This window comes from Nematostella vectensis, chromosome 8, assembly GCF_932526225.1.
Source record: "Nematostella vectensis chromosome 8, jaNemVect1.1, whole genome shotgun sequence".
Taxonomy (NCBI): domain Eukaryota; kingdom Metazoa; phylum Cnidaria; class Anthozoa; order Actiniaria; family Edwardsiidae; genus Nematostella; species Nematostella vectensis.
Window position 1 is genome coordinate 3,777,046 of NC_064041.1, and position 9,809 is coordinate 3,786,854.

The 9,809-nt window shown below is 39.2% G+C and overlaps 2 protein-coding genes across 2 annotated transcripts in view; one reads left to right on the forward strand and one right to left on the reverse strand.

Annotated features, from left to right (window-relative positions):
- LOC125570232 (uncharacterized WD repeat-containing protein alr3466-like) overlaps positions 1–1,151 on the reverse strand; it is a 3,869-nt gene extending 2,718 nt beyond the window's left edge. Inside the window, exon 1 of the mRNA XM_048731583.1 lies at positions 38–1,151. Coding sequence (XP_048587540.1) covers positions 38–867 — 830 coding nt within the window. The 5' untranslated portion in view covers positions 868–1,151. The remainder of the gene's footprint in view (positions 1–37) is intronic.
- A 58-nt stretch (positions 1,152–1,209) lies between these two features.
- LOC125570231 (WD repeat-containing protein 31-like) lies at positions 1,210–8,312 on the forward strand. Its single transcript, XM_048731582.1, has 11 exons — positions 1,210–1,422; positions 1,842–1,916; positions 2,296–2,443; positions 2,921–3,021; positions 3,463–3,530; positions 4,194–4,254; positions 5,206–5,286; positions 5,783–5,892; positions 6,547–6,602; positions 6,948–7,017; positions 7,514–8,312. Exons 1-11 carry the CDS (start codon positions 1,210–1,212, stop codon positions 7,605–7,607), a joined length of 1,077 nt encoding a protein of 358 aa, XP_048587539.1. The 3' UTR covers positions 7,608–8,312.
- Positions 8,313–9,809: the final 1,497 nt, after the last annotated feature.

Sequence of the window (9,809 nt, forward strand, 5' to 3'; positions counted from 1 at the left end):
TCGTAAAAAGATAGATAAATGCAAATTATCACCTGACCTTAGTGTTCTATCGCTTGAACAAGATGCAATAAGAACACAATCTTGGTAAAGCAAAAAGCAACATCTCCAAATGATATTGGAATGCCCTTCCATCCTTATTAGTTCCTCGCCATTATCGCTATCCCAAACACGGATGGTCCGGTCGGCAGAAGCTGAGAGTAGCCGTCCATCATTCAAGGGCGAATACACGCAGCAAGTTACACGGGCTTCGTGTCCTAACAATGTGCTACACTCCGTTGTTTCAGGGTATAACCAGTTTTTCCACAATCGGATAGTTCGATCCCGCGAGGCAGAGGCGATGGTTGCGTTGTTGTTTGGAGAAAAAGATATATCTTCAATTACGTCTGAATGTCCCTCTAGAACTCTAATAACTGCATCTTCAATAAAGTCCCAAATAACAATAAGCATATCTGAAGATCCAGATGCTATCGTTGTGTTGTTGGTTGGACAAAATCTGCAAGTCCAAACGGTATTTTTGTGTTGTCTCATCACCGCTATTTCGCTTCTTTCTTCAAGATTCCAAACACGAACTGTCCTGTCGCTTGAACAGCTACAAAGAAGTGGATTTATGGAGTCGGGGCTAAACTCACAACTCCATATAGTGCTTCTGTGCCCCTGCAAGGCAAATAGTTCTATTGCTTGTTCAATATTCCAGATGATTATTTTTTCATCGCCGGACGCCGTCGCTAAAAGACTTCCGTCGGGTGAAAAACTACAACTTTCAACAAAACATTTGTGTCCAGAAAAACGAGTGAATTCGTCCTCTTTCCTTCTAAAGTTCCAAGAAACCTCATTGGAAGTGTTTGGCCAACGCCTTGTCCGTTCCATTCTTCAAAAACAATGAAAGATTACGCAAAAACGTCTGAAAGAATGCCCGAAAAATAGTGAATGGTTGAATGAATGCGAAATGAAATCCTTGTGGAAATTTGTTTCCGTGACAACAAAAATATTATCTTGATGACGTCATTGGTTAATCAGCCAATCAGAATCCAGAAATCTCCGCTGTTTTTTTAGGCTATCACGTGATCAATTTATACATCCAACCAATCAAAAACCAGGACAAAACATGAATTCATGGGGAGTACCGCTGTCCAGTATATTCTTCTTGTCAACAAACAATATTCAAAATGGCCGCCAATTCTTGTTACTAGGGGAAAGACTTCAGTCTAAATGCAGCCTGGATGTTTCCAGTGCTTTGAAAGCGTGTGGATGGGTCTCAGAAGCTCCAAATCGCGCAGAAATCGCGATTACCAGAAAAACGATGGTCCTGTTGGCGTTGTGAATGCTCACCAAGTTATCGAGTTCGAGTCCGTGCACAGGGATGCAGTGACCTGTCTCTCTGCATACTCCCCTGGATTTTGTGTGTCCGGCAGCGCAGACAGAGTAAATATTACCTTTTTGTGTTAACGTAGACCACCATATGTCCCGTAAGCTTAATTTTATACCGATCGTCGCTCTATGCTTGAGACTGTTTTGTGAAGTCGATTAAATTTTTAAATTTAAAACCTCACCAACCAACCTTGGCAAAATCGACTCTCTTTGATCTTAATATACCAGAGGGTGAAACAATTAGCGTCCTTTTTAAGCACTTTCTTTGTGATATATGGTCCATGCCATGTTAACTGTTTCCTGGTATGTTTATTTGTGATGATAAGAATTAAGGCCGATATCGATAATTACATGTTTAACACCTGGTTTAGGTTTGACACTTGTTCTTTGGAGTACCACCAAAGAGACTCACTTAGTGACCAGCGATGTGGTCAATTGTTGAGAGTTTATGTCTTGATATTCTTTGTCCACAGACTGTTGCATTGTTTAATCTGCGTTCAGGTGTGGTCTGCCAGAGGTGGGTCGGACATGAAAAAGAAGTCACAAAGGTATTTATGCAGCATAATAAAAAAAAGGCATTTGACCTCAAAGCAAAACAAAGAATGCCCCCTCAAAGCTAGCTTCCAAAGCTGACATCCAAACATTTATAGAGAAAGTTTGCCAACTCTTTTCAAATCTGTCAAAATATTGTCAATCAGAGATTTAGGTATTTATGTTATGTATCAAAATTAAATTCAAGCAAATAGTCACTGACTAACAACACTGCCTTTAAAGATTAGAAAAAACAGTTTTGTTTGATAAAAGAAGCTGTAGCAGGCAGCTCTTTTAGTGTTGTGCCCTGCCTGTGTTGTTTGTTGTTGTTGTTTTTTTGAAGCTCCCACAACCAGCCTGTGAGGCGAACTTGTGCTATTTTATAATTCATGTCAGGTTGTGCCATCACACTCGGAAGAGCTTGTATACAGTGCATCTAGAGACAAGACAATACGGGTGTGGCGGATAGGTGATGCCTCCCATGAGGCCGTTGCAGCTTATGAGGGACATAGTCTCGTCGTCACTAGTATTGACCTTAACATGGGTAAATAAAAATCACTTCCTTGAAGATTTTGCACCGTTTTCCTGTAACCTAAATCACTTAGTAGGGGTCAGGGTTAAATTTAAGTTGGCCTGATGTTTCAACACACCTGAAAGTTTGAGAAAACTCCTGATTTTGAACCCAAATGTCTTGCCGTTTATAATATTTTTTTACCCATTGAGCCCTCAACAGGACGTCAAGCTGTTAGAAGTACACTTGTCACAAGCCAAAAAATAATGATACAAAATAAAAAAACAAAGTACTGTTGGAATTCTTGGATACAGCTGGCTAGATACAGAACAGTGGTGTCTCACTTTGATGAGATGTTAAAAAAAAACAAAATAGGGGGTACAGTATCTGTTTTGGATCTTTTTGTTTTTGTAAACTGGGTTTACACCATGCCTTGTACCCCTGCTAGAAATAACTATTTCCTTTACCATGGTTACTGAATGTTTCTCTATGTTTTTCTTTTTTTTTTAGCACAAACATTGCTATTTTCTGGGTCAAGAGACAACACAGTTAAATTATGGGATGTCGCAACTGGAACCTGTGTTCTTGAAAACGAAATTTCAAGGAATCTGGTAATATTTCTAAAAACTCTCTTTTTCGTGAGTTCTCACCTTGTTACTAGGCATAATAATTACTAATATATCCTTAGATCTAAAGTGCTGGTAGTGTGTAGACTGCTTTTTATTTGTTGTATTTTAAATTGGTTTATCTTTTGTTAGAAACTTCTGTTCTTCCCTGTTTAGTTTACTCGTTGTGCTTTCCTATCTAACACCTGGAGCTAGTTGTAGTATCTATTACCTAGGACTTATCAGATGATGTTACACATTATTCTGTTACAGGCTGAACCTAGGAGATAATGGTCTTTTTCTGGGTCGCTTTCTGGGTAAACAACCCCCCCCCCCCTCCCCCGCCCTGCTTAAAATCCTGGCTACAGGCCTGAATTAAAAGCACCCTGCAGTTGATATAGGAAAGGAAGTTCCAAGGTATTAAAACGCAGGTTGTATTTCCTGTAGGTGTCCTGTGTAAAATGGGTCCCTGATACCTCCTTGGTGGCTCAGACTGGGGAAGACAAGACTCTAAGGTACCACACTTGGTCATATAGCTTGCCTAGTTGTTCAAAACTATGAGCTGAATAGGCAGAGTTTTCAAGCTAAAATACTTCTCTACGCCTTGTACTTCTGTTGCCGAGCCAAACACAGAAAGAAAACTTTGTTTCTCCAATGATCTTTATTTATTTATATACGATGATAACTCTTTCGATGTCTACTTCTAAAAGATTACTTGTTAACTTTTCAATTTGACCTCCATGTTATTTTTCGATTCGACTATTCAACTATGTATTCGACTTTTTATTCGACTGCGACTGTATTCAACTGCCTACAATACTAACGCTGACTGCGAACTTTAACAAACTATCTACAAAATATGTCTTATTTACAATGACTTCAACTATTCTTTAGAACTTACAATCTAGATCCTACTTTTTACAATACTAGAACTTACTAGAATTTCATATTTAGAATTGCACTTATAAATCCTATATTCTAATGTCCTTATACTTAAAGTTCTTCATAACAACTTTCAAAGGGGACCTCTACATTATACTATCTGACATGTGGATAAAAGATTGAGAACTTGTCAGAACTACTTTTTCTTTTCTCCCTGGACATGACCAATGAATGAATGCTTATGAGAGGACATTAGGAGTATGGACACAGCAAGTAATGATTTATGTATGTTACAGGGTGTGGGACACCAGAAATATGGATGTAGCTATCACCTTCCCACGGAAGAATTATATCCAGGTATGGAATCATATTCATCTGAAATGCATTATTTTGGTTTTACAAATAGTAAAAATGGTAAATAATAATATAATAATAACAGTTACCTATTTAGGCACATCTACATGAGAGAAAGTATGTCAGGATACCAGGAGTAATTAACCTTTACAAATATTACACAGGCTAGGGTTAGGGCTAGTCTTTTCTGAAATACTGAAAAAAAGTTCAACAAACTTAGTATAAAACACCAGATATAAAATCTGAAAATTCCACAACCTCAGAGTCAGGATTTGATTTCAGTTTGCAGTGTTGTGCTTTCATAAAAAAATCAACTTGATGTTGTTCAACAACATTTTTAATGGAATAATAAATGGAATAACGCACCTTTGGAACAACCCCTCTCTAATGTAAAAGCAGCACCTGCCAAAAAGACTTGAGGGTGATCTGGGTACAGATGCCATATTGATTAGGAAATGAAAAAAACAACTCCTCTATAGCATCAGGCAAGTACCAAGGATTGGCTTTCGATTGGATTTGGCCACCAAGGGGGTGTAGTTATACTCTGCACATTCTCCTGTGTACACACCTGAGCATATCCACTGGAACAATCTGCATGCTTTAAGGTGGCAAGATACTACATACATTCTTAATTGATTCTTACTACAGTACTAGGGAGCTTTTAATTATTTTGGACAAGATGCTCCCATTGACACATATCAATGTAGACTTGCTTTAGTTGACTTCACATAAGACTCTTTGCTGTGTGAGCCCTAGGCAAGAGAAGAGACCAACTCAATTCAATTTTTCGCAAGTGAGCTACAGTACACCCCATGTATGGATAGAAGTCTCCAGGACTTTCAGAAATTCTGAAATCAGAATTTTATTTGGTTTTAAATCTTTCATGGGAGGTCTGTCTGATCTGTTAAGAGAACAGCCAATAGAATCTTGAATGAACCATTATATGACTTGCAGACATGCTGTGACTGTTCACCAGATGGCCTTTATGTTCTCACCAGCAACAATGGCTTCAATAGAAACGGATGTGAGGCAACTGTAAGTACCTCCTATGTTGAATGTCTGAGCCACTATCATCAAAATCAATGATAACTATACAGTAGCAATATCATCATCACTTCAAGAACTATCATCACCATCATAATTATCATCACCATCATCATTTTCGTTATCATCACCATCATCATCATATTCACATTATCGTCATAACCCTAACCATATTAATAATAATCGCCATCATCAAACCACTTCAACCACTTCTCACTGCAACATCATCAAGACAATAAGACATGTATCTTTAAATATAGATAATTGTATTGGTAATATACAGTTAACCACAAGTCAGGTGAGTGTTTTTAAACATTAAAATATTAAAATACTAAAGTATTAAAGTATTAAAATATTAAAGTATTAAAATACTCCCAACTTTATTGTCAGTAACTAATGGTAGTGCTTAAAGTTAGAAATTGCTTTGGCCATGCCAGATGTGCTACCCTTCAACCATGAAAGTGCCCTCACACCCTCTTTGTTTCAGTTATGGGATCTCCGACAGCAAAAGGAGCTGCACCAGTATGTGGGCCACACCCAGACGACTTCAGCTTGCATGTTCTTGCCGTATGATTCCATGGTTTCATCTAAGCCTTTGTAAGTGGTTTTATTTACTGGGACAAAGGGCTCCAAGCAATGACGTAATTTTTTCATGATAAAATAAGTACTCAACATCCAACGTTTCCAAAAGGTCTTAGGAATCCTTGATCCATTTAATTGTCCACAGCTTGAAAACCATATTTCTCTACAAAAAAAGATGCACATGAAGCACACATTTGGTCAAAATAGTTGTTTTTTTGCTCAATATACTGTATGGACTTTTGCACTTCCAGGCCTTCCTAACAAATTCCCTACATGGCCACCAAGGCACGTGTGACATCAAATGCTTGGAGCCTATGTATTGGAAAAGTCATTTGATTGCTTAATGATAACAGAAAACTTCCCTTTACAGTATATACCCTTGTATTTTCTTGTTTACTCATGTTCTGAAGTAAGCAGACTATGGGTAATCACTTCATGCGAAGAGACTTGTAAGAGAATTTGGAATATTCATAAATAGATGTTATCTGGGATTTCACAATTACATATGTAGATCTTATTTGTGATACCATCAATAAGATGTTACTTGGGATACCAACAATTAGATAAATGCCCTTGTCAAGAATAATAAAGTTTAACAGCCCCTCCCCCCTCCCACCCCCTATGTTCCAATGTGTAATACAATGGTTTAAAACAATCTGTTGTTTTTAGAGTTGTCACTGCTTCACATGATTCAAGTGTTCGCATCTGGAATAGAGACACCCAGGGTAAAACACTACTAAGACTTCCTTATCCCTTCCATACATACAACCAATGCTACTAAGACTTCCTTATCCCTTTCATACATACAACCAATGCTACTAAGACTTCCTTATCCCTCCCATACATACAACCAATGCTACTAAGACTTCCTTATCCCTTACATACAACCTATTCTGATTTGTATCCAAATATTTCCATAGTCTCACCATTGAGTTGCCTGTTTAGAATGTGTCCTTATCCCTCCCATACATACAACCAATGCTACTAAGACTTCCTTATCCCTTACATACAACCTATTCTGATTTGTATCCAAATATTTCCATAGTCTCACCATTGTGTTGCCTGTTTAGAATGTGTCCTCGTTGAGGAGTTTCCAGGATCTGGCCCTTTGACTGATTTAGCACATTTTGATGGTGAAAGGTAAAATATATTCCCATAGGAACAATTTTTACAACTCCTTGTTGTTTTATACCCATTTTTCTCCTCTAACTTTTCCCTGTTTTCTTTGTTCGTATTTTTTCCTCCACCTTCCCTCTCCTCTTATTTTGTTCGCCCTATGTCGGGAGATGATTGTACACATCTGTTTCAAATAAGGTTGCATTGAGAGAATCTATGTGTCATAACCTACGGTACTTTATGTATATCAAATGAATGAAAAGTTAAGCTAAAAAAAACACAGGTTTTAAAAAGCTTCAGCATTCTTGATTATGGGCCTCTGAACGTTCACAGACCAGGATTCAGCCATTTATACGTTGCCCATGAACCTGTGCAGGTTACGATGCATGGATTTGTGGGTGCAACCTTAATTGAAATAGGTGTATACCCACAGTACCAACCATATACCAATTGACCCATACTTACCTGACCAAAACTTGTGGATATCATTGTTAAAACAGAGTTTTGCTTTTTGTCTCAGCTTTTGCATATCCAGCTTCCATGTTGGCATCTACCACATGTCATTGAAAAGCACATCTAATGGCCTCCACCTGAAGCGGATGACCCACTTTTGAGCTGTGCCACACCCATGCAACATGTAGTATACCCATATTAGTCATATGCCATGCTAATTGGTTTTTCACACGTCATTCAACTTGGTGTCGAATGACCAAATGTCACGCAACCTGGTGTTGTATCCCCATGTCATGCAAACTGGTGTCGTATGACCACATGTCACGCAACCTGGTGTCGTATTCCCCATGTCATGCAAACTGGTGTTGTATGACCACTTGCCGCGCAACCTGGTGTCATATGACCAGATATCACCAGATGGATGGCCTAGTTCAAGGACAGCAGCTGAAGAGAAATTATTTTTTACCCATGGCATCATACCTTATCATTTACTTTTTCACCTACTGTACTGCTTACTAGGCTAGATAGAAAACCAATTATTTCCCTAAACTTTATTTTATATGTTTTAGTGATTTTCGAATTTCAAATTGAACAAACTTCAAATTGAACAAACATATTCATGCCATTCTACTCTGCAAAGTGTGGCTGCAATTTTAAGGAGCTACCTAAAGTTCAGAGTAGCAAGTTTATCTTGTTTTTATCACGAACTGTGAGCCATCATTTTTATGCAAGTATTTATTTATTATCAAATCCAATTGACGTTTTTAAAATTTATCGTTATCTATTTTAGAGTAGCGGTAGATAGCACATTATTATTCTCATTATATTATATGAAAGAGTAGATAGTATTAAAAATTGCCGGTTCACATCGTGGTGTTTTTTTAAGCTATTGACGTCATATCCGCTAGCAGTGGCTTATAAGTAAGGGCAATCATCTGCATTACGCAATAGTCATTTGAAACCCCCACCTCCGTGGTCCCGGGGAGGATTAAACTCTGAACAAATGTTATAAATGCCCCCACCCGCTCGGAAAATAATCTGTATTACATTAGTAGTATCACTGCGTTTTACGGAGCCGGCTAATTTTAGAACGTCACACGAACAGGCCAACCAGCTACCTTGGCGTTTATCGCGCGGGGTGGATGGCTTGTCGTGAGGGGTGGGTGGGTTATGGTGAGGGGTTGATGGCTTGTCGTGAGGGGTGGGTGGGTTGTCGTGAGGGGTAGGTGGGTTATCGTGAGGGGTGGATGGCTTGTCGTGAGGGGTGGGTGGGTTATCGTGAGGGGTGGGTGGGTTATCGTGAGGGGTGGGTGGGTTATCGTGAGGGGTTGATGGTTTGTCGTGAGGGGTGGGTGGGTTATCGTGAGGGGTCGGTGGGTTATCGTGAGGGGTTGATGGTTTGTCGTGAGGGGTGGGTGGGTTGTTGTGAGGGGTGGATATGTTGTTGTGAGGGGTGGGTGGGTTGTCGTGAGGGGTGGGTATGTTGTTGTGAGGGGTGGGTGGGTTGTCGTGAAGGGTTGGTGGGTTGTCGTGAGGGGTTGGGTGAATGTGAAGATAAGTGATAATTTAAAACGCCAGAAAAGAAGCTAAGCGACGGTCTATAAGAAAAGTGATGTGGTACAATCGGCGTATTTCATCGTAGTACTCAGAATGAAACAAAAGTGGGTGCGGAGGTTATTGTCATACAGTTTTTCTGGTCTGCATGGTGGATGAGCTTTTTCTTTCTAAGAGCGTGAATGTTTATTAATTTCATTATGTTAATGTTGCTTTTGTCTCTAGTTTTATCTGCATACTATACACACACACATACATACACCCTTTTCAAACTGTACATCCTTCGTCACGTTTCTTTACTTTTAGTGTTATAAAGGTTGCAAATATGAAAATTTTTCCAAGAGACGCACATGACGGGCTTTCATGACATCTTCGCCGCCCCGGCAACTCAAGAGCCTCTTTTGTTATTAAAGATTATTATTCTTGTTTTTGAATATTTGGGGGCATCTAATCGCATACCTGTCAACTCTCCCGCATTAGGCGGGAGTCTCAAGATTTTGGACCCCTTCTCCCGCTCTCCCGCGTTGAGCACCAAATCTCCCGCTTTTTAGCGATTTTTTTCGCTTCCGAAAAATTATTCTATAGAAAATCATCATTTTGCCTATTTTCTATTAAAATATTTGAAACAAAAATTCCCTTGCGTAGCGCAATTTATCTAACACCCTCGTGAGATCTATAAGTTGATTTGTTTGCGAGAGCTTTCTATACGGCAAACGCCTGCAAGGTTAAACCCACCCCTCCCCCCAAAAAATAAATATACCCCTCCCCCCAAAAAAATCTCATGTCTTGAGATTTTCCGGAGGTTGAAA

Excerpts from the sequence above, each read along its gene's own strand:
- LOC125570231 (XM_048731582.1), top strand. The coding sequence starts at position 1,210 with ATGCAGCCTGGATGTTTCCAGTGCTTTGAAAGCGTGTGGATGGGTCTC. Across the intron at positions 2,444-2,920 it reads TAGTATTGACCTTAACATGG|CACAAACATTGCTATTTTCT; the intron begins GTAAATAAAAAT and ends TTTTTTTTTTAG. Across the intron at positions 7,018-7,513 it reads GCACATTTTGATGGTGAAAG|CTTTTGCATATCCAGCTTCC; the intron begins GTAAAATATATT and ends TTTTTGTCTCAG.